The sequence below is a fragment of the Pararge aegeria genome, chromosome 5, assembly GCF_905163445.1.
Source record: "Pararge aegeria chromosome 5, ilParAegt1.1, whole genome shotgun sequence".
Taxonomy (NCBI): domain Eukaryota; kingdom Metazoa; phylum Arthropoda; class Insecta; order Lepidoptera; family Nymphalidae; genus Pararge; species Pararge aegeria.
This window is the reverse complement of record NC_053184.1, coordinates 17,213,426-17,238,212: the sequence shown is the minus strand read 5'-3', so window position 1 is coordinate 17,238,212 and position 24,787 is coordinate 17,213,426. Positions and strand designations below refer to the sequence as shown.

At 39.6% G+C, this 24,787-nt stretch overlaps 1 protein-coding gene across 7 annotated transcripts in view; it reads left to right on the top strand.

Moving 5' to 3' along the window:
• Nucleotides 1-24,787, top strand: part of LOC120624128 (CREB-binding protein) — a 41,080-nt gene that overhangs the window by 14,363 nt on the left and 1,930 nt on the right. For 2 of the 7 annotated variants that reach the window (XM_039890489.1, XM_039890486.1), the window contains exons 8-22: nucleotides 502-642; nucleotides 3,322-3,644; nucleotides 4,282-4,397; nucleotides 6,197-6,707; nucleotides 7,122-7,499; nucleotides 8,037-8,594; nucleotides 9,007-9,164; nucleotides 16,260-16,370; nucleotides 17,723-18,041; nucleotides 18,775-18,918; nucleotides 19,449-19,922; nucleotides 20,235-20,468; nucleotides 20,558-21,358; nucleotides 23,277-23,525; nucleotides 24,151-24,330. In XM_039890489.1, coding sequence (XP_039746423.1) covers nucleotides 502-642; nucleotides 3,322-3,644; nucleotides 4,282-4,397; nucleotides 6,197-6,707; nucleotides 7,122-7,499; nucleotides 8,037-8,594; nucleotides 9,007-9,164; nucleotides 16,260-16,370; nucleotides 17,723-18,041; nucleotides 18,775-18,918; nucleotides 19,449-19,922; nucleotides 20,235-20,468; nucleotides 20,558-21,358; nucleotides 23,277-23,525; nucleotides 24,151-24,330 — 4,697 coding nt within the window. The remainder of the gene's footprint in view (nucleotides 1-501; nucleotides 643-3,321; nucleotides 3,645-4,281; nucleotides 4,398-6,196; nucleotides 6,708-7,121; nucleotides 7,500-8,036; nucleotides 8,595-9,006; nucleotides 9,165-16,259; nucleotides 16,371-17,722; nucleotides 18,042-18,774; nucleotides 18,919-19,448; nucleotides 19,923-20,234; nucleotides 20,469-20,557; nucleotides 21,359-23,276; nucleotides 23,526-24,150; nucleotides 24,331-24,787) is intronic. The other 5 variants (XM_039890491.1, XM_039890488.1, XM_039890490.1 and 2 more) reach the window with 5 other exon arrangements.

Here is a 24,787-nt window from a genome sequence, read left to right as displayed (position 1 = left end):
GAAATAAATGTCCAACATCACCGCACATCGCGACGTGGTGTCACACGTTGACTGTTAATTATACAATACTCAGTTTACATACACCATCCAACTGTCAATCGGCCGCGTCGCTAAAAAAGAATGCACAAAATCAAAATAAACGAAATAGTTTTATACCCGCGTTAGTAGTTAATTTTGATATGCGATTTTATCAAGATACACACAGCACACCGATATGTAAACACTCGGAGCGTATGTAGAGACGTCAACTCTTCTTTCTCACCTCCAAAGGTGTTGCCTTGTGCTTATACTATTTCTTCTAGAATACGTCTAATATACGTATAATTAAGGTACTGGAAACATCCTTTTCACAATGTTGACTGTGGAAACGTGCTGCACGATTTGAAGCGTAGTTTGAGGTTAGCTTGACAACCGACAATTGGTTAGATTGGATAGCGAACATGCGTGAAAGTTGAGTGTACAACCGAACGAGCAGCAATGTGTGTGTTTGTCCATTGTTAGCGGCCGCGGTGTCCCACTCGACGCCGGGCGTGGGGTCGGTGGGCGGGGTGGGCGCGGCGGGCGGCGGCGTGGGCTCCGTCAGCGTCAACGTGGCGGCCGCGCCCGCACCCAACGCCCTCCCGTCCGTTAACCCACTGGCAGGTAAGTCGCGTACTCGCAATAGTACCGCCGCACTCATCTGAGCCTGTTAGTACAGTTAGCTGTTTTTGACCTCGTTACGGCCTATAACCAACGTAATATATTTCCACCTCGTGTGGAGACCGAGTTTATGTTAATTCATTTTATTAATTTATTTGAAAGTCATTGTGTCGAGTGGAAATGAATGAATAGACACATTGCTACAATTCATCTATATTCACTCAATACATAGCTCTCTAATGAGTTCGAGCGAGACAGATTGATAAAATAGATCGAACGATTTATTTAACAACGTCGGTACTGTAGCATTACATAAGCTACGGTTTCCTAAGCGGTGCGGAGTCGCTACATAGCGTCCGTATTATGACGGTGAGATGGCCGCATTTTGACAGTTATGTCCGACTTAAAGGATGCCGTTTATTTTCCGTACTAGGACATATTCATTGCAAAGCCAAATATAACAATATAATTAATTTTACAATATTTTAATATAACGGCCGCTATATGGCGTCTCCGCTCTCATAAGAAACCGTAGCTTTGAATCCCACGCGTTCACTGTAGTTTGCCCATTATGCCATCGCTTGGGGTCAGTGCCAGCAGGTACAGCGGTGGTGAAGCACCTTCATTCCATATGCATCATCAATGATTAAACGACTACGCATTCATCCGTACATAACATTACATATCCATTCAAGGTGCTGTTACATGGTCAAATGTGTGAAACTGCAGTTTCTTGTCGATTTTTTGATTACAATATGCTATCCGAACGGTTGGAGGACTCGTCGGAAGAATCTGTGTTTTCTTACCTATCTTATCCTAAAATATGTTCATTGCTTTTTGCTTTTTGTATGTATATGTTTTAAAAATGGAAATATAGTCCAGTCCGTTGATGAACAACGCATGCAATATATTCGATACCGCAACTTAGGTCTGTTTAGTGAAACCATACAAGGTGAATCTAGTAATAATCCATGACGAAAATATTCAAACATGTGACCAGGTGCTGGCCCGAAAATTGATAACCACAATAGTTTTATCACTGCTACAAAAATACAAGACTTGTTACAAAGTGCGTATAAAACCGATGAGGTATAATGTCGTAGTAGTTTATATACAAATTAAAATCTTGGTTTCATTTTTTCCTGAGATCAATACTTGAGAAATAACCTAACACAAATATACGCTGTGACAACCATGACATCAGCTGTGTTTACATTTAAGGTCACCGATTACGATGGCAACAGCAGTTCTGGTCATAGATTATACTAAAAGAATAATAATTCACACACTATTAAACACACGTACATAATAAACGTGGAAATTCTTTTTAATCAGTTAGAGTTGCAAATTGAAGGCTATTTTTATATGAACATTGAGAATGATTATACGTTATTTGAGATTAAAATTATTCCTTGCTAAGTCAAGTATTGCTAATACTTTAAATGGCTTGTGTTTTGGTATCCCCTTACTATATATCACATTGTAGAGTTTAAAGTATGTAGAAAGATTTTTTGTGATCTAATTTCTTCCAATAAATACCATTTGAAACAATATTAAAACGTTTTTCCAGCAAATATATCGCATTGTTGTTCACAAGTTTTAATCATTAAAGTACTCAAAAGTTATTCAAAAGTTATTCAAATGGATCTCTCAAGGTGATAATTCGAAAAGCGACAATAGAATAATGTTTTTTACGTAACTTAAATATGCATTTTCTCCCGAACAATAAGCATGTAGAAAATCTGAAAAAGGTATTAAAAAACATGATTAAATTTATGAAAGTAACAATCAATTACAAAATAAAGTAAATAAAGTAGCATTTCTGATTCCTTTTAATTTGTCACTAATGTTAAATAAGGTATGGTAAATGAAACTAAAAAAGCATATTTTATGCCCACTGATTTAATATAAAATTTGGCGTAATATGATAAAATAATGCGATTTCTTACAATAATACAGGTACAGTTGTTAATGATAATTAGTAAACATTTATTGGTGGCGTAAACACACAATAAATGTATATTTAACCCACGACGCAAATCGACGGGGTATTGTAAGTTAGACGTGTGTGTGTGTCTATTTGTGGCATAATATTTCCCACACGGGTTAACCGTGTTCTTGGCTATGCTTGAAGGAAATCGGTCTAAGATGGCCGCCACAAAATGGCGTATTACATATTTTTTTACAACTCCCTCCATTTAGGTCCATTTAATCCTAGAACTATAAAATGAACTTCGAAGCTTTTTGCTAGATTAATCAAGTTTTGTAATACCACCCGCGGGAATAGTAGACAACTGTATTCTGATTCACCACACGGCTTATACGAACTGTATACGGTTTTCATATAAATATTATTAAAATCAGCAATGTAGTTCATAGCCACGAATTCGATCGCGTGAAATTTAACTACGATTTGTATGAAATAAAAAGAACGCCACCTAGTTATGATACTAGGAAACAGTATAGTCACTAGTGTATGGTCTTTCCATTCCATATAAATCGTAATTAACTTACACACGATAGCATAAGAAAACACACACTAGGCTCCCCAGGTCAGCTCCAATATTTTTTTATAAGGAATCTTTAGTCGACCGGTGCCTTGCAGGCCTGCGTCAGTCAGTCAGGTTAATTTGTTCCGTTCTACCCAATGGCCTTCAACATTTAAAGGACATGTTTTCGTAGGAGGCGTTACAGCGACGGCAGCACCCACGGGCAACTCCGTCGGCAGTGTGGGCGCGGTAAGCTCCGTGGGCGGCGTGGGCGGCGTGAGCACCGTGGGCGGCGGTGCTGACATGAAGCGAGCGTATGAGGCTCTGGGCATTACGTGTCCAACGTCAGTAGCGGGGATGGTGGGCGGTTTCGCGAGAGCGCCTTTCACCCGCCTGCCCACGCCGAGGCCGCCCGGGCTGTCGGACGTGTTGCCGCAGCAACAGACCATGCAGCAGCTATTCACGCACCAGCAGCAATCTGACCTGCAGCAGCAGTCGCAACAGCAGCAGCAGCTGGTGAGCAGCACTAATATTCACTAATATGTTACATTCAGCTCTTATGTATGTAATAAGCCAGTAACGAGAAGGTACTTAAATGGCGACCCCGCATCTGAAAACGTAGCTTTGATCCCCACTAAGCTTATTCTATCTATCTTGCTATTCCGCTAAGCTTATTCTTACCTGATATAACTGATCTTGAATATTCGCAACTGATGAGCGTATAAAAATAAACCAATAAAAACTCTTATTTCCCTTGCATGTACTGAAATCAGTTAGATTTCAGTACATGCAAGAGACAACAAACGTGTCCCTAAAAGCTACTACTGGTATTTAAATACCCTGATAGAATATCTCTAATTAACGCGCTCCACCTTAGGCTGCATCATCACTAACCATCAGGTGTGATTGCAGTCAAGAGCATAGAGCTATAAACATTTCAAATAAATACTTATATGCACGCTGATTGGATTTCAATCTAGGGTTAGGTTCTGTTCTGTTATAGAATATCAATATAATAATTTTCAGTAGCTTTTGACGCTGCCTATAATAAATTTGATGTTACTATAATAAATAATTAGACTCCTTTTACCAAAGATAAACTTATTATGATATTATGGGTTGTCAGAACTTAATACAACTATGTTGTACGCAGATGAGTGCAGGCACACTGCAACTGCCGGGACAAGTCACCGCCAACCCTGTGTCCGGGACGAAAGAGTGGCACCAGTCTATAACACCCGATCTCAGAAACCACCTTGTTCATAAACTGTAAGTTTTACTGCACATCTTACCATTATTAAAGTGTTAATTATTTAAGAGCGGTCAGGGTCAGCTTCGTCAATTTTATAGAAGTTAATAAAAATTAAAACATGAATCGGAAACATAAGATAATTTACGCTAATATACACCTATCCGACCTAACTGATCCTGAAAGTACGCGCGTGTAAACATAACTGAAATAAGTTTATAGATACACGCATCTTTCTTCTAATCAGGTTATATCCTCTTTTTAAATAAACGAACCAGCCTGTTTAAAGAATGCATCACAACTGTATACAATAATTTAACAGCCTCAATATCGATACGGCACGTACATTTGAATTTGAGTATTGATGAAATTATTGTTTTTTTTTTAAATAATATTTGACTGCATGTCGAATTCACATAGTTTCAAGAACTACTTGATACTTATTATCATCACCCGAAAATGTAGAATTTTATAATATGAAATGAAAGACAGTGACAGAACCCAAAGGGTTTGCATAAAAGACATTAAGTCGCAGGGGTCGGCTACGTCAATGGGTGTCCCACAGGGTTCAATCTTGGGTCCCTTTCTATTTTTGGTGTATATAAATGATCTACCACACCATGTCAGTGAAACCTGTGACATTGTACTGTTTGCTGATGATACATCTCTAATTTTTAAAACTGATAGAGGTAGAGACAACTCTGACGATGTAAGCCGTGCTATGTCGCATGTGTCGCACTGGTTTACTGTCAATAATTTACTTTTAAATGCAAAAAAAACTAAGTGTGTGGAATTTATTTTACCAAATGTAAAGAAAGTTAATAAAAATATAATAATAAATGGAGAATCACTAAAAATGGAAGATTGTAAGCTTCAGTGGGGTACCCATATAGATACACTAGCAGGTAAACTAAGCTCGGCTGCCTACGCCGTCAGGAAAATTAGACAGATTACTGACGTAGAAACAGCAAGACTTGTTTACTTCGCGTACTTTCATAGTGTGATGTCTTACGGGATCTTATTATGGGGCAAAGCTGCTGATATTGAAACTATATTCATATTGCAGAAAAGAGCTGTACGGTCAATATATAAACTTAAATCACGTGAATCCCTCCGTAAAAATTTAAAGAAATTGGTATACTTACGGTAGCCTCACAATACATTTATAACAATATAGTATTTGTAAGACAACATATTAGTCTTTATAAACAAAAAGTGGATAGAAACAGTCGACTTACAAGAAATGGTCATAAATTAGTGGCATCTGCATATCGTCTGCGAAAGGTGCAGAAGTCATTTGTGGGATTGAGTATACGCTTTTATAATATGATTCCTAAGGTAATTTTGGACCTACAATCCATAAGTTTAAAGAATGTGTTAAAACACATTTATTACAGCGAGGTTATTATACAATTGATGAGTTTCTTAATGACAAGGTTGCTTGGAAGCATCCGGCTCCGCTTTCATCTCTCACAAGATAGAAAAATGAATGTTAAAATATAAAATGTAAATTTTTGATGTTGGAAAAGAGCAACTGCTGAGTTTCTTGCCGGCTTCTTCTCGGTAGAATCTGCCTTCCGAACCGGTGGTAGAGTCACTACACACGGACAGACTTGACGTTTCAAAAGTGCTTGTATTAGGCCTACTTGAAATAAATGAATTTTGAATTTTGAATTTGAATTTGAATTTAAAAGAAAGATTTAATGTAATAGGAAGGTGGAATCGATACATTTTTAAGGTGTATTAGCATCTTACGACTATCAAGTAATTAAAAAAATCATGGCACATATTAGAGTTCTTGTATTTTTTTTCATAAAAGGGTTCAAGCTATCTTTCCGACGCCGGACCCGACAGCAATGCAAGACAAACGAATGCACAACCTAGTAGCATACGCGAAAAAAGTTGAGGGCGATATGTACGAGATGGCGAGCACGCGCTCCGAATACTATCACTTACTCGCAGAGAAGATATACAAAATACAGAAGGAGTTAGAAGAGAAACGGCAGAAGAGAAAAGAGCAGCAGTTGCAAGCGCAGCAGGCGCAACAACAGCAGCAACAACAACAGCAACAAAACCAGTTGCAGCAACAACAACAACCCGGCGTGCTAGGCGGAAGTGCTGTGATGAACGTGCGGGCAAACGTGCCCGGCGTGGGGGTTGTGGGGGGTGTGGGCAGTGTGGGCGTGGGTGTGGGGCGGCCCAATCTACCCACGCAGCCCGGACTTCCGGCGATGCGCATCCCCTCGCCTGGCATGCCACTGACGATGCAGGGCAACCGCATGACATATCAACCTAATCTCGTCGGCCCACCTGGACCTAGCCCCAATCAGGTACATATCTTTTTGACAAGTTTCCTTAATTGATATACAATATGAAATTTTAATGTTTTGTTCATAAAGCTTACAGTCGCAAGTTATAATAAAAAATAGATGAATAATCTTAAAATAAGGAGCAAAAAACAAAATTAGTAGCATACTTAAAATATATAGAAAGAGTTATTTTTTAGTTAAGTCTCATTGAAGTCTCAATAAGTTCAAAAGCTTTATTTTGGTGTGCAATATCCTATGTCATAGTCGAACCGACTGTTGACTTGGGCGTAATAGAGCTTTTCTTTACTAGGAGTTTTAAATAAAGAATTAAATTGTATGTTCATTTTTTTTTTATTATGTCAATACATTTTCGATTTTCGGATTTTCCAGGCGGCGTTTTTGTTTTTATTATACTAAACCTAAGCTTATTGAAAGCATTGTATACAGATGCCGCACACGCCGAACGGAGGCAGCGTGGGCAGCGTCGGTGGCGTGGGCAGCGTGGGCAATCCGGGCATGTCGCCGTTCGGGCAGCCGATGACGTCCCCCGCGCCTCAGTACCCGCTCACGAGCAATGGGCCCCCGCTCGCGTCTCCGGGGCTCAGTGCGGCGGATATCAAACGCAGCGTAGCCAGCCCGTTCATGAACCACTCGGGGGCGTTTCGGGGGGACACCAGCGGTGCGTCCCCAGCGGGGGGCGGAGCGGCAACGCCGGCCACGCCCCTCGCGCACGCCAGCCCCGCGCCTGACGTCCGGCCGTCGTCGCGCCCGCCCTCCGTAGCAGCAACAGTCTCCGCGCAAATGGCCGCACTGGTAAACCTTTATCATCTTACTACCATTTTCCCCTTTTTTTATGTAATTTACTTATAGAAAGTGGTATGGGCCAACTGGAATAAAAAAAATTGACTTGTGACTTTGACTTATACTAATTTTATAAACGCGCAATTGTGCCACTGTTTTAGTTACTTGTATCCGTGCTCGGCTCAAAAACTGCGTCTTTTTCTAATATAAGCACTTTTGATACGTCGAGTTAGCTTGATGAAGACAGATTCTACTTAGAAGAAGCCAGGAAAAAACGATAGCAGTATTTTTCAAAATCAACATTTGCCAGTTTTTCAATCATTATTGTGAACAAGTATGGAATCATCAATTTAGGTAGACGTTCTCATCCAGGAACAAAACCAGGAATTTGTTCCCACATTATGTAAAAAACAAACTTTTATGTTGTCAAGAGACAACATTTTTCATAACGCAGGTCTCAGCGGCCTTATATATGTAAAATACCACCATACTAGCTTAACAAAGTTCTGCTTTGCGAGTCAATGTTTTTATAGAATATTCTTATTACAGAACGCAGCCGCGGATGACAGTCCGCCCGACATAAAACGGGAGACGGACGACATACGTATCAAAGATGAACAAGAAGAAGACTGCGGTGGAAAAGGCATGCGTGACGAAACTGCTGACAAGGACGTGGTCGACCGCTTCGAAAGGCCCGACCCGTTCATCAAGCAAGAAATCAAACAAGAATTACAAGAAATCAAGAGAGAAATAAAAGAGGAAACCACGGAGACCACTACAGCGGATGGGACCGACCGGGGTCCAAAGAAGATGTTTGTGTTCAAACCCGAAGAGTTGCGGCAAGCGTTACTGCCAACGTTAGAAAAGCTGTTTAGACTAGATCCAGAATCATTACCGTTTAGACAGCCCGTCGATGCAACGGCGCTGGGCATCCCGGATTACTTCGATATAGTTACAAGGCCCATAGACCTGTCGACGATAAAGTCCAACCTAGACCGTGGCCACTATAAGGACCCGTGGGCGTACGTCGACGATGTTTGGTTAATGTTCGAGAACGCGTGGCTATACAATCGGAAGAATTCGCGCGTCTACAGATATTGCACTAAGGTGAGTGAATATACGATTGTTACGATACCGTAGCCACACGACGGACGCTACACTTTTGCTCCTTCGAGACGGTAATACCGACGTGCTGGTGATAGTATAATATAATCGAAACACATGAACGAAAGTTTTTGGGTTACTAAACTAAACGCGATCTTAGAGCCAAAAAATAACTTTATGAAATCACACTTTATTCTTTGTCTTTCGAGCCGGATAAACTGCTATATTATAAAAAAAATATATTGTAAAATTATAATGTTGCAATCAGTACTTGAAAACTTTCGGGTTGCTAAAACATAGCCAAAACAAAAACTTTTTATTTATTAGTCACACCAATTTATTCCTTCGAGGTAATGACCACAAATTGTTCTACCTATGCCGATTTGGTCATAATTGATTGGACATTTGTGTGCAGTTGTCGGAGGTGTTCGAGGTGGAGATCGACCCGGTGATGCAGAGCCTCGGCTACTGCTGCGGGCGGAAGTACACCTTCAACCCGCAGGTGCTGTGCTGCTACGGCAAGCAGCTGTGCACCATCCCCCGCGACGCCAAGTACTTCAGCTTTCAGAACAGGTGATTATATCCTCCACACCATACTTCCATATGTGTAGTGAGTATATTGAGTCTACTTCTTACTATACTCATTCTTACAATACACTTAAAATGCTTAGACACGGCAGTACTCGGGTGCTACCACTGCGCCGTATGCCCGTCTTATTCAAATTAGTCCGGGGACGTTAATAATAGCTCGTTCGAGTGACAAGCAGGCGGAAGCACTCTGAATACGTTGTGGTAGCGGCTGAGTATCACCCTTAGTACGAGTTTATAGTTTAAAGATTATTTTTTAAATTTAAAGTCCTTACGCTACCTTTTTTTGTTGAAATTATTGAATTTTTAGTACTTATAATAGGGAAACCCATAAAAACCCACTAAATATTTTAATATATGATAACTTTTACTAAGGGTACTCCGTACACTTAAGTTTGGGGTCTTAGTCAATGTACAAACATTAAAGTTTAAACATCAAATGCAAAGTTCAATTGGCAGATATCGATGCATTGTTGTCACATATTTTTACCAAAATGAAATAGTACACAGTATGAAAAAAATGTGGTAAACTGAATGTACAATGCACACGCGTTAATTTATTCAGAAATATAACATACATATTTACCAATAGTTAATTACTACAATATTTAATATTAAATTTTATTTATTGTACTTTGACTCAGGCCAAATTTATTTCCTACATTTATAAGAATTTAAGAACTTTTTTTTTTATCATCAATTTGTATTTTCCGATGATTTTATTAACAATTTGGCGACCGCAGGGTGTCTTTCACAGATTTGGGTAGAGCAAATTCCATACATACGTTTGACTAAAAACGTAGTTCGACTAAAGATTGTTCGGAATATTGATTGCTCAAATATGTATGAAGGCCCAACCATAGATATACATGTAAAATACACAAACCGGAACACGTTTTGAAGCATTTTACCACTTGAATAAGTTATAACGAGTGTCCCTGTGTAGATATATTTTCTTAGCAGGCTTGAGAATATTTAAGCAATTCCAAGCTATAACATTGACGCTTCAAACATTTTCAATATCTGGGTTTACTTGGACAATCCGACTTTGATTGGCGATCCACGATCCGCTATCGTAAAGCTAGAAACGTGGATCGCATTTCTCTGATTCGGCTCACGCATAAGCCAACCAAAGCTGGATCATTCAGCCGAACCTCATACTTGTAGAAGCGGCGTCAAGTTTCCATAGCAGCTGCAACATATTCTGCTATTTATTATAATTTATTAAACAGTTATTTTGTGTATTGTCCATTTCGCCCGATCATGTGATTCACACACCAGCTTCCAAACCGCGCACGCGACGTAACCGAGATGCCAAGAGACTGGTAGTAGCGCGGTGGATCGTCTGGTGTCATCATCAACGTCAATTACAACCCAATACTGGCCCTCTACAGGGGAAGCGGTGGCGTGCACTTCATACATGCACAAAAGCAGTGCCTACGCTAAAATTTATATATAACTCTTATAGGAGCAGAATTTTTACCATTCGATGCAATCTTCCTGCTGCGTACCCTGGTTATTAACTCAGTGCACGCCACTGAGAAATCTCCTCTCAGAATAAGAAGGATTTAGGACCCGGTGTACCAAACTGGCCAAGTGCGAAGACATAATACGCTGTTGAGAACATTAGATATGCAGGTTTCCTAACGATGTTTGCCATTGCCGTTAAAGCAAGTGGTGTTTTAATTGCGTAAATTAAAATCGAACATAACTCTCGGTGGCCCCAAAGGGAGGCCACAGCTGTAACCACTGACAAAGCTAGGATTGTCTGGTGTAAACCCAGCTAATGACTATTGTTTGTTGCTCACGAGTTCTTGTGAGGTACGCGGAACGTGTTCTTGCATCTTGTTGTATTTTAAGTCTCCACACAATTAATATGCCTTGTATTTCATTGGTGTTAATAACCGTTTTTGTCCGCATTACGTCGGTATTGTCGATGTAACTTATAAAAGTGGTAGTGCTGTTATATATTAACATGTTATATATTTGCCTTGTTTGAGGCTTTGGCCGTGGCTAGTTACCACCCTACCGACAAAGACGTGCCGCTAAGCGATTTAGTGTTCCGGTGCGATGTCGCGTAGAAACCGATTAGGGATTAGTATGACTACCATACTCCCTAACAGGTTAGCCCGCACAGACAGGTGAGATTACAGTCAAGGGCTAACTTGTAGTGACATAAAAAATAAATATATTGGGACATTTTGTTTTCTATACAGTCATTGTTCAAAATATAATGGGAAACTTGTCCCATACCTATAGCTATCAGCCAAGTTATTTTAAAGCTCCTTTTATATATTATTTATTATTGTGTTATAACCTAGGTGTTGTGTGAAAAAATTTATGAGTCGTATTGTTAAAATATTCACGGTATTACTAATATTAATGGGGGATAAAGTTTTGTTTTCACTGGCTGGTATTTTTGAATTGAAAATATATTATATACAGTAAACATTAAATTCGTTTTTAATGCTAGCTATTAATAACAGGAACTTTATGTCCATAAATACCTGCTCCTTCACAATACGACCTATAACTTTTTCTAGGCAAAGATACCTCATAGTCAAAACTTTCTACATAAAATGAGCTTTTCATTGATTTATAGTTGTGCTATCTGTAGTTGGGTAGTGTACATTTTGACAATCCATCTTGCATTGTGAAATAACTATATTTTTTTCTACTACGAGGAATACATGTATGGCTGTGTTTGGGATTACATTTTGATACTTTTAGCTCATACTTTAGTCATTCTTAACATAGGGTTCTGTCGCTTTCTTAGCAGCAGCCTTAGGCAACGTGCAATCGAAGGAATAATATCGTTAGGTAAAAAACTTATAAAAACCTTATAAGTTTTTGCAGGCTTTCTGTTTTTTCGTGTTCTGTAAGAGGTAGTTTAGAACATTCATTGCGTAGTCCCGTTCTTTAGTTAAAATATATATACTTCTTGCAACATCCCACGTCTGCAAATAAATTTCAAATTATTGTTAAAAGTTGCCATCTTATTAACAGTGTTTACGTAATGAATCTTCAATAGTGTTACGTAATATGATATAATAGATTACACTTGGTCTAAGGCTGCTGGAGCTGTTATAAAGAGCTAGTTATAGTTTGAGCTACAATACAAGCGAAGGCTAAACCAAGCCAATTTGCGCCCGCGTTGCTTTGCACATTAGCGTCCTACGTGCGAGAGTTTCACGATTAGTTGTACGAAAGCCTTCGCTTGAGTTATGGCTGCATCTATTTCGTTAGTTTTAGACTGGACTCATTAGTTGTATAATTACCATCAACACATGAATGAGCTTTTCCCATGACGATTTGGTGTAGCTAGGAAAATAATCAGGACATAGATTATAAAAAAAAAAAATTATAAAACAATGAGTTTTTGTGATCTGGACGTCGAAAAGAAATATGTTAAGCTACATTTTGTGGTCCGTTGAGCTGCAAGATATAAAGTGTTTTAGTGAATCTCAGGCGCAACACGTCAATATTAAAAACACGATGTGTTCACAAAGACTACGAATGCGCATCATCCCATCACCGGCCCACTACAGGGAACGAGTCTCCATCCAGAATGAGAAAGGTTATAACCGTAGTCATCTACGCTGGCCCAATGCGGATTGGGTAGACTTTTCACGCCCTTGCGAACGTTATGTAGATTTCGTTGTTCTCGATTGCACTGAGAGGTAGTGAATTCTTAATGGTTTCATTCAAATTAATTGGACGTTTGTATTTCCCGATGTAGTCCGACCTTTAGTCGAGTTCTGGCCGATGATTCGTTTAAAAGAGTGTGAGATAGTTTATCGTCACAGAAAAAGCGTCAGAGACTCAATGCTACACTTGAAAATTGTAGCCCAGTGGACCACAAAAACGCTTTGCGATGTCGTCTGTAGAACATAGTACATTATTACACCTTTTAAGTACCTTTGTTTAAGTTAACTCTTTAAAATATACTAACTTGACCCGTGAGGCCAATCCTAGCTACGCCCACATATTTACCTTGTGTTTCAACTTTCAGGTGTGAATCATATAATGTTTAGAACCTATTTAATAATAAGATAATGAAGCCATTAAACAGTACCGCGGCGGTGGAGGAACTTTCTAGACTATTTGAAAACTTTGGATCAAATTAGGTAAAACTATTATTCGCCTGTGATGACTTTCATGTTTCATAATATAAATAGTCGCAATGTTTTTTTTTTCATATTCTTGTATTCATAAAATGGAAATTAAATAAGTCGCACACTGTTTCGCAAGGACCGCGCGAAATGCATTTTTAGAAAATATAAACGGTGACAATAACCCGAGTTGGCCGCATGTGTTTTTAGCTCTTGATATACTGTTATGTCTCATCTGAAAGGTTATCACCATCACCTAAGAATAATCCAAATAGTAATGAGCCAAAGATTCATATCAGCCTGTGCAATGCTCTTTTAAACCAAAAAAGTTCAGAGTTTAAGAATACTTAAAATAATCATTCATTTTTTATTACCTTCCATAATCAATCTATCGTTACTTCTTAATCAAAAGCAAGTAATAAGTAAAAATAATATAACTGTAAGGAACTGTAAAGAACACAGTGAAAAATTGTTTAAAAATATAATTCTTTATGATTTTCTTTAAAAGTATTGGGCTTGTCATTAAAATTGAGGTTATGAGCTTGCAGTCCGTTTGCGGTCTACTCGTATTGCTGACGTCATTTGAATTTTAAAACTGAAGCGTGGAGCTCTTGTGGCAGTATGCGATTAACTATAAAGTTTTGTTGTCAATGCTGCCGCATTTCTATTGTAGGACATTATTTCATGGAACAAGTTGTAAAATTTCAACACCAACAGTAATAATTCCGCAACGCCCTATAGCGGCTCATATGAAATCACGGTTTTGTATTGATATCTCTGTCTGAATTCAAATTTTGTTTTCACTGTTTGTCATAATTTTTTTTAGCTTATCACAGTCACATTATCCTACTATCGCGTATAATTTGTAACGGGCTTTCTTCCATATAAAGTTATGAAACATTAATACCTGTTTAACAAATATGTTTGGTGACGCTTTCCATTGTTGAATATGTTAGTGAATAATGTACCTTGGTCCATGATAGAGAAAAAACTAAACCGACTTCCAGGAGTTAACCAGTCTTAGTTTTAAGTATACTGATGACTTAGCTGACCTAGTTTTCTGTTTTCTTTCGAGAAAGAGAACCGACTACAAAGATTACACTTGCAAATGATACAAAATGATACATTAACTAGGAAAAGATTAAGTAACATTGTCAAAAAGATTTGAGATAAAAACTCTTGCAGTTGAAATACTTCTCCATTAGGAAGTCGGTTTAAAAGTAGCTTTGATGTGATAGTCTTACTTTGTTTATTATTTATTTCCCTTCTTAGACAACAATCTATAGAAAGAAATAGATCTATTAAGAAATAGAATAGAGCTATGGGTTCCTCCAATGTCGCGGTCTCTTCCATTATTTTCCGGCTCATAAACTGTCTAATATCACAGCATAGCGATCATACAGTTCGGATATGAAAGAACTTCACTCAGCTCCTGCGGGTTGCTTTTGGAACAATGCTTAGAGGCATACTCGAGTTCCTAAATCGTCATAATATAAGTATTTGTGCTATACATACCAACGATAAATGAATGAATTTATCCGGAAATAATCCAGAACCGTTTGGAACAATACCGCGTAAGCGCTATTGTATCAATATAATTTGTTAAAGGAAATCCAAATTGTCACCACCAGCTTCGCCAGCCGGATAATTGGTTTACTGTAAGATTGGCAAAAGTGTAACTACCTGATATTTTACTATTTTAGTTGCGCGGTATTGGAATCATTGGAAAAATTATGTTAAATACAGACAACTGCCGCGAAAAACCCCGTTATATGGTGGATTCTGAACTGTACGGTCGCTTAACGTTGGGCCTAGTCAAAATCAATTTTCTGTCAGCATAAATACAAGCGCTGAGATCATGTTGTGTGGTAATAACATTTGCTTGCATTGTCACGTAACTGCAAATGTAATTTATATACAACTTGGTATTCTCGCTTACTTCCAAGCGCAATATTCACGTCTATCTAAGCTGAACATAATACCGACTATCGCCCTAAAGTAAAAAAAAAATATCAATCCAATCCACCATCTTCAGATATATCAAAATTTAATTTAGTAGTGGTAATCTTTCCGTAAAATTCCGGTGGATTGCCCTACTAACTTTATCCTTTGATATGAAGATTTTGGTTTGAATTGATAATAATTAATATTTCGGCGATATTTTACCCTAGCGTTGCGTTGTGTGGTATTTTGATACTTTCGTTTTGAAACGAAAATATGAAAAACCTCATGCGATGCGGCCAAGCTGGTCACACTGGCAACACGGTACTATTACCCCGCGCGGTGTCACACGTGTTGAGTCAAATCAAATCTTATTGGTTCATATGCCCAGAAAACATTACCGAAGCGTGACCAGGTAAAGCTAGACAAGCAAGACATACTTCTGTCACTATCTTTACTAACACTGGTTTAACCTGAAACCTACAAAGAAAACACTGATATTTTAAAGTACTGTTTCTGAATATAGGGACAAGATTTGGTTTAGTTCAACTTGTGTTGGATCGTTTGAAGTTGATTTCTGCCCGTGTCGTTAAGCTCGGTATGAGGACAGGTTTTTACCGAGTGCCAAGTTTGACATTTTCTATGTACGTCGTGTGTCTACTTACTCGATCGCGTGAAAGTTAACTTCGATTTATACGGTATCGAAAGAGCTCCATATAGTTACAATACTGGAAAACCGTGCTGTCACTAGCGCTCCTTCGATATCCTATAAATCGTACTTAGTTTTCAGAAAATAATCAATGATACGTGTGAACTTGGCATAGTTTAGCTGCGTGAATATTGCGCGTATTGCGTAGAGGAAATGGATTTCGGCTAGGCCCCCGTGCTCCCCCTCTGTCTAACACTACTCCTCTGTACTGTAACGACGTGGCTTACTAATTTATTTTGGCCTCCATGCACGCCCTTGCCCGCGCACGCTTCATCACCCGCATCCTCGCTCGCCGGCCGTTGTTGCGTTGTGCAATAGTCTAAAAGCGTATGGGGTTGTGTCCGATAGATACACCTTCTGCCAGAAATGCTTCAACGACATCCAGGGCGACACCGTGACGCTCGGCGACGACCCGTTGCAGCCGCAGACGTGAGTAAACAATCTACATATCTATTATATTTAACCCCCGACGCTAAGACTGCGGGGTGTTATAAGTTTTAAGTTTCTGCGTGTGTCCGTGGCATCGTAGCTCCCGAACGGATGAACCGCTTCTGATTTTGTTTTTTTTTAAAGGTGAATAACTCTGGAGTGTTTTTAACTAAACTATGTTTCATGAAAATCGGTTCAACATGGCTTATTTTTTTACAACTCCCTCAATATGGGTATCAAATTTTTAATTATTTAGTAAAAAATAGTTCTTAGTCCCACTGTTGGGCATAGGCCTCCTCTCATATGAGACAGGGTTTGGAACTTTTACACTCCACACTGCTCCAATGCAGATTGGCGGCCATTAACGAATATTATAAAATGTTGGTAATAAGATTTAACGACAGTGCGATAAGTGCTCAGTACTATCGCATTGACAATTTTGCTAGTATTTGCGAACTGTATGAATAAGAAAGTTACTAAAAAACGCAGATTTTCCGTCATGAAAAGTGTCCTTTCCTGTGTTTTAATGTAGGTAGGATACCTAAATATAAAATTTCATCAAACTCCTTTTAGCTATTCTAGCATAAAGAGGTAGCAGTAGGGGAGCTTAGATCCAAACCACATAGGTTTTATCCTCCAAACCGTAAACTATATATGTGGAAAAAAACTTCGACAATCCGTTGTTCTCTTGCAGGACGTAAGAAACTGAAAAACACTTGCTTTAATAAGTAAGGAATTAATGTTTGTAAATTATGTTTGGTTATCCGCTACCAACCACAGTGATTTTGTTTTGTTACGTGTGATGTATCGATGTCCACAATAAAAAATATCAATATGCACATAAATGTATTCGCATAACGTATTCATATGATGAATATTGAATTAAAATAGAAAGAGTGCCAATGTGTGTAAAGAAAAAGAACAGTAACCATTCTCTGTCATGTTTTGGACACAAATGACTAATATTATATTCGTAACTGTTTTGTTTTGTTTGTTTGTTTGCCGTTAGTTTACGCCCTAATTGAGCAACCAATCTGACTTGATTTTTGGCATAGAGTTGGTTGGCGGACGGAGAATAGCACAGGCTACTTATTATTCCAGCAAAACGCGGGCAACAACTAGTTAAATATATTTTTTTACTGGGTTTTATATTCAAATGATTAAAATATCTAAAAAAGTAGACCAATAAAAAACCGCAACAAATAACTTAATTTCCTAATGGTGCCACTGACTTCTCTACTTGCTGCGTTTACTTTTTTTATTGACTTGCATTAAAAACACACTGTTTTTTTTTTCTTTTCCGAAAATATGTCTCGCTTCATCTAAGTGATATGCTAACGTTTACGTTTTAGAATAATAAAAAAGGATCAATTCAAAGAGATGAAGAACGATCATTTGGAGCAGGAACCGTTTGTAGACTGCTTGGACTGTGGGAGGAAGCAACATCAAATATGTGTACTGCACCACGACCAAATATGGCCCATAGGCTTTTGCTGTGATAACTGTCTGAAGAAGAAGGGAGCTAAGCGGAAAGAAAACAAATTTAGTGCTAAGAAACTGCCCACTTCGAAGCTTGGCATTTATATTGAGACGAGAGTTAATAATTTCCTTAAGAAAAAAGAGGCTGGCGCGGGTGATGTGCATATAAGGGTGGTTGCATCGTCTGACAAGGTAATGAAAACTGTTTTAACTTTTTTTTATTATTAAAATTAAATCTAATTACATTTATTTCAAGTAGGTCTGTTTGTAGTGACTCTACCACCGGTTTGGAAGGCAGATAAGCGAGAAGAAGCCGACAAGAAACTCAGCAGTTGCTTTACCAACATCATTTTAAAAATATAAAATTTAACCTTTATTACACTTCAATATCAGTCTTGTACTTCAACTTTAAACCATTGAACATCTCTTAATCTAGACTGTTGCCCTCAAGATTTCTCTTGGTTGAGGGCGAAAAGTAAAATATAATTAAACTGTATCTTAAAATCGCTGTGAATTGCAGCCTAGTGGCCGACTTCGGCTTCATTTTCGGGGGCTGAGTTCGAATAGCAAACCTCTATCTTTCTAATTTAAATGCGTTTTAAGTGTTTACAATATAACTGGATTTCACCGTGAAGTAAAACATCGTGAGGAAACCTGCATGCCTGAGAGTTCTCAATAATGTTCTCAAAGGCGTGTGAAGAATCCGCATTACTACTGCACAAACCGTTTTCATTGTGGGGTGGGAAGTCCGTGGCCTATAGTGTAGATAAGATGATGTTTTAAAAAATGTTAAGAGGAAGAATAAATCCCTATAGTGGATTGGTTACTAAGTAATACAGGTCACAACTTAGTAAATTAATGTATTGGATATATCTAAGTCACGCGTTGTGTAATAATAGGTAATAATTTTAACTCATTGTTTCAGATTGTGGAAGTTAAACCTGGCATGAGAACGAGATTTGTAGAGTCAAGAGAGTTATGCGCTGAATTCCCGTATCGGGCTAAGGCGTTATTTGCATTTGAGGAGGTTGATGGCACTGATATTTGTTTCTTTGGGATGCATGTGCAAGTACGTATTTCTTCTTCCTTATTAGACCTGTTTAAGTATAACCATAGACATTGTATTGAAACATAATAACAAATTTGAGATGGAATTTTTATGACATAGATGTATGGAATCATTTGGTTTTGCTTTATCTGCATACCAGCCAGTTTCTCGATAGAATCCGTAGAATCTGCAGCTGAATATTTGTTTTATTGCGCTGTTAACAAATCATGGTCCTTCGAGCCGGATCGTTTGTTGATGAATATAACTATCTAACTGTTATGAAAGACAAAAATACATTTGTATATGTGAAGTGTTACTTACACCGTATATCAACGTAGAAACATACTGTCTGTCTGTAACACCAGACAGAAAAGGTGTACAGCTCAGCATATGCATATGCCATGCATTATAAGAACACGCAAGACCACTGGTTTAATAGATACTGTTAATAATGCCGCTGAAAGCTTGTAATAAAGGTCTATATGAATTCATGGTTTAAGATCAGTTATAATCAGTGTTATGAGTGTATACAATAATGAATTTTGTTTCAGGAGTATGGTAGTGAGAGTCCTTCGCCAAACACGAGGCGTGTATATATAGCATATTTAGATTCTGTACATTTCTTCCAACCGAGGCAATATAGGACGGCCGTGTATCACGAGATTTTATTAGGATATTTGGATTACGCTAAGCAATTAGGCTATACGATGGCGCATATTTGGGCCTGCCCGCCTTCCGAGGGCGACGACTACATATTCCACTGCCATCCGCCCGAACAGAAGATTCCTAAGCCTAAGAGGCTACAGGAATGGTATAAAAAAATGTTAGATAAAGGTATAATAGAGAGGATAATATTAGATTACAAAGACATTCTTAAGCAAGCTATAGAGGATAATATATTGTCTGCGGCGGAGCTGCCTTACTTTGAAGGAGACTTTTGGCCCAATGTACTGGAAGAATCCATCAAGGAACTGGACCAAGAGGAAGAAGAAAAGAGAAAGCAAGCCGAAGCCGCCGAGGCAGTGGTCAGTATCCTTGTATACTTTCATAAAAACTTGCCGATTAGTGGATCTTTTAATGTCTTTGTCAATATTTTATATTGTAGGTATTTGTTGTGAAAAAGATGCAATTCAAAGTATTCCTGCTTAAAAGTCAGTGCCCATTTTACGCTCTTTTTGTATTTTGTCTTAAAGAGCTTAGAGGTTAGCTTTTAAATTGATTTAAAACTTGAATTTTATGAATTTTCATTAATATATCCATCACCATTTCCTCACTGTTTAAAAACCCATACATTCAATGATAGGGTTTCGTGAGAGAATATGTCTAACATTTTTTAGATATTCCAGTCATCCGAGGAAAACGAACAAGGCCCCGACGGCAAGAAGAAAGGCCAGAAGAAGGCGAAGAAATCGAACAAATCCAAAGCCGCCCAGAGAAAGAACAGCAAGAAGCAGAGCGACCAGCAACAGGGCAGTGATCTCAGTGCAAAGATATTTGCCACCATGGAAAAGCACAAGGAGGTGTTCTTCGTTATAAGGCTACATTCCGCGCAGTCTGCCGCTAGTTTAGCTGTAAGTGCTCTCACTATATGTCATTGCGATTAAATGAAGATTATCTCTCCAAGGTCAAAATAAGTAATACGTTGTCTCCTGCCCCGCAGCCCATCCAAGACCCCGACCCGCTGTCCAACTGCGACCTGATGGACGGGCGGGACGCGTTCCTGACGATGGCGCGCGACCGCCACTACGAGTTCTCGTCCACGCGGCGCGCGCGCTTCTCCACGCTGTGCATGCTGTACGAGCTGCACAACCAGGGCCAGGACAAGTTCGTGTACACGTGCAACAGCTGCAAGTCGAGCGTGGAGACGCGCTACCACTGCACCGTGTGCGACGACTTCGACCTCTGCTGCCCGTGCTACGACAAGGAGGGCCATCCGCACAAGATGGAGAAGCTCGGCCTCGACCTGGACGTGGGCTCCTCGCCGGGCGACATGAAGCAGGCCAACCCGCAGGAGGCGCGCAAGCTGTCCATCCAGCGCTGCATCCAGTCGCTGGTGCACGCGTGCCAGTGCCGCGACGCCAACTGCCGCCTGCCCTCGTGCCAGAAGATGAAGCGCGTGGTCACGCACACCAAGATCTGCAAGCGCAAGACCAAGGGCGTGTGCCCCATCTGCAAGCAGCTCATCGCGCTGTGCTGCTACCACGCAAAGCACTGCCAGGAGACCAAGTGCTCCGTGCCCTTCTGCAGCAGCATCAAGCAGAAGCTGATGCAGCAGCAGGTGCAGCAGCGCGTGCAGCAACAGCAGCTGCTGCGCCGGCGCATGGCGGCCATGAACACCAACACGCGCGCCGGGCCCGCCTCCGCGCCCTCGCCGCCGCCCGCGCCCGCGCTCGCCTCGCCGCCGCCCGCCAAGCCCACCGCGCACGCGCTGCCGCACAACGTGCAGAAGGCGCTGCAGCAGGTAATTATGTTCCGCTCGCTCGTTTGGATAAGAGAACAACAGGTAACAGACACAGATACTAAAATGTGTAGGATGAGACAGCTTTAGCATATACGTACTATTTTAGCTGTTTTTTTTCCTATTTAAGTTACCAAGGAAACCGAATAATATCCAGATAAAGAAACAAACACATAAATGTGTAGGACAGAGTGAGATAGAAAACATTATACATTTTTTTACCTATTCTAATTACCATGGAAACTAAATAATAAACCTCACATTTATAATAATAGTTCTGATACTCTACATGCCACCTCAATCTCTCGTAGGCTACTTTTCAGAAGTTACACTTCCGCCGTGTGTGAGTAAATTGCACAGGATATTTTATTTAAATGGAAGACGAAGAAGCGTGTTCTTCGGAACTCATTGCAAATTAACAACACAAGTCATTACAAACACAAAACTTTTATATTCCTTCCTAGAATTTATTATATCACAGTAATAATTATTCCGCTCTATATTACTAATTATCAGTATGACGATTAAGACTATCGTAAAGTAATTTGTTTAATTTAACAAACAGCGATTCGTCGCAAAAACGGCACGCTGTTTCTTCCCGCCTCTAGAGCAAATCAAGATAACGATCCTTTTCTTCCCCGCTACCATAAACGTTTGACAGGCCTTATTAAATCTAAACAACGCGCCGTCATATTTATTTGGAAAACAAACACCTATACATTTTACATACTTACAAAATTAGATAAGATAATTCCAATAAACCAGTTAAGTTTCCACAAATTTGTAGGTACATATTTTGGGTAGATGTGCTTTTATAAGATAGCTCGCGTTCAACAGTTAGGTAAGGTATGCTGCCGAAAGCAGGACACTACTTGAACACATTTCCAGATATCGGATGCAAACCTCTCGTACTTATAAAAGAATTATATCAATATGTTGGTATTTATTGTTATATCTATTTCTACAGTTGCTGACAATTTCTCTTTATGGGTTTTGGTATCCTATATCTGATTTCATTTAATAAATTACTCACTCTCACTCACCATCAATAGCCTATAACAGTCCATTTCAGCGTGGCTAGCATGGACAGTTCCCGGGGAAAGGACAACATTTTATCTACGCCCACAGATTTATCAACTCTGCAAGCATTGACGCAAAAGTGGAAATAAATGGTACACGTACACTTCTCCTATTCCCTGTTGCTGTGTTGTGGCAGGTGGACAAGTTAATTTTATCCCTTGTCAGGGGTTACAATTATTGTTATATGCCTATGCTACCTGTACTTGGCTAACAGCCTTTTCTAACGGAAGGCTTGAGGCAACTGTATTCTGATTTGCCGTCACCACACTGCATATTGTGAATTATTGATCACTTTATCGCGATGCTTATGTCTTTTGTTAACGTTAATATTTCTAAGCAATCAAGTTTCCTAAAACAACTGTTGGCACTCAGATATAAAAGATCATCTTTTATCTGCTAGAAGTTTGGAGTTTGTTGTTTTTGAAGAAAAATTCGGAGTTTGTTGTTTTTGAAGACATGTTGTGAAGATGCACATTGCTGCTTTGTGAAACAATTCAAATTTATAGACAAGACTTGATTTGTTTTTTAGCATTTTTTTACAACCGAAAGTCTATCTGATATCAAACCCCCTTGTTGTCTTCCATATTAAAGGTGTAACTTGTAAAACCCATAATCGCAAAGTCAGTCAGTCCCCATATGCATCCGCATTTTATCATTGTACCAGTGTTTTAGAGTACCGTTAGATTCGTTTGAATTCGTCATTAACAACCCATTACCGGCTCCAATGCAGGGCATGGGTCTTCTTTCAGAGTGAGAAGCTTTAAGGCCCCAAGTATTGAATAATTATTTGTTCATCTGTGAATACTTAACCGATAACGCTTTGAATTGGTAACATGTGCAGGTACAAGAAGAGGCGGCGCGACAGCAGGCGCCCTCTTACGGCAAGCAAGCAGCTATGGGTCCACCTGTGGTCGGCTCTGTCGGTGTGGGAGTGGGAGTGGGGGTGGGCGTGGGCCCTCGCGGCGGCGAGTGGGGCGCGCGCTACCGGGCGCCGCCCCCGCTGCACCACGCGCACCACCGCCTGCCGCACCACGCACAGCACCAACAGCTGCACCCGCAGCACCCGCAGCACGCGCCGCAGCAGATACAGGTAGCGAACACAACTCCCATATTCAAGTGAAGTATAATCAAAACTAAAAATGGATTGTTTTTGATGTCAGAACCACACGCAAATTCTATTTCGAAAATTCTCTAGTCATGTAGGTAGGCCTGTCACAGGCACTTATGAAGCGTTCAAACATATATAACAATAATAATAATAATGATAAACATTTATTCAGGCTAAATACAATAGATAAGAAAAAAATACCTGTGTTACAGAAGATAGGTCGTTCCTGATGTTACAAAGGTTGCTTGTCATTTTAACACAACAACAATAACTATTTAATATGTAGATTTTATGAAACAGGTTATAATAAAAAATTAAAGTAAAAGTAAAGAATAAAATGTGCTGTCTATGTTTACATAATTGTTAAGGGATGGTGACAATTATTATTATTATTGAGTTAAATTACCAACCCAAAATCTGCAGATCATTTGATAAATAAGTTAATATTGGTATCCTTATCGGCACGGTAGAGTAGGAAAGGGATAGCACTATTGAATATGTGTGACTTTAACCCCGCGTGCGTACATTGTACACGTGCGATACCCGTGTTCCGTGTGCTTGTGTGTACGTGCGAGCGGCGCAGTAATATGCGTGTTGTGGTTCGCAGCAACAGCGGGCGGTGGTGCCGCCGCAGCAGCAGCCCGCGGCGCCGATGCACCAGAAGGCGTTACAGCAGCTGATGGCCACCCTTCGGTCGCCCACCAGCCACAACCAGCAGCAAGAGATCCTGCAGATCCTCAAATCCAACCCACCGCTCATGGCCGCCTTCATCAAACAGAGAGCACAGGTAAGCTATGCAAGCCAATTGGAGCACCCACACTATCGACGGAGGTTCCACTCCACGCTCCCGAACAGCTCAAATGGAGATAAACAAAGTGTTTCTGCACTCCGCTTTTTTAATCTGGGTCTTAATCTGGGCGTTAATCTGTATATTTTAAGTATATATGTATATATATGTAAAGAACTCTTTTCTCGAGTTCATATGCCACAACTTACGAATACAAAACTAGAATTTCAGTTAGCTGAGAACCCTAGATTTGTTTTCGAGACACGAGCTTTTAAAGGCATATAGTTTTTTCCAAGACTGAACGGCCTAGGGATTCTTACAGAAACTATATAAAGTAAAACAGACGCATCTTGGGCATCATTAAAAAGTCTATATAAAAAACAAAGGTCCAATAGCTAATATATTATTTATAAAAATATTTATTAGTCATCGTAGTACCTATAACACAAGCTATGCT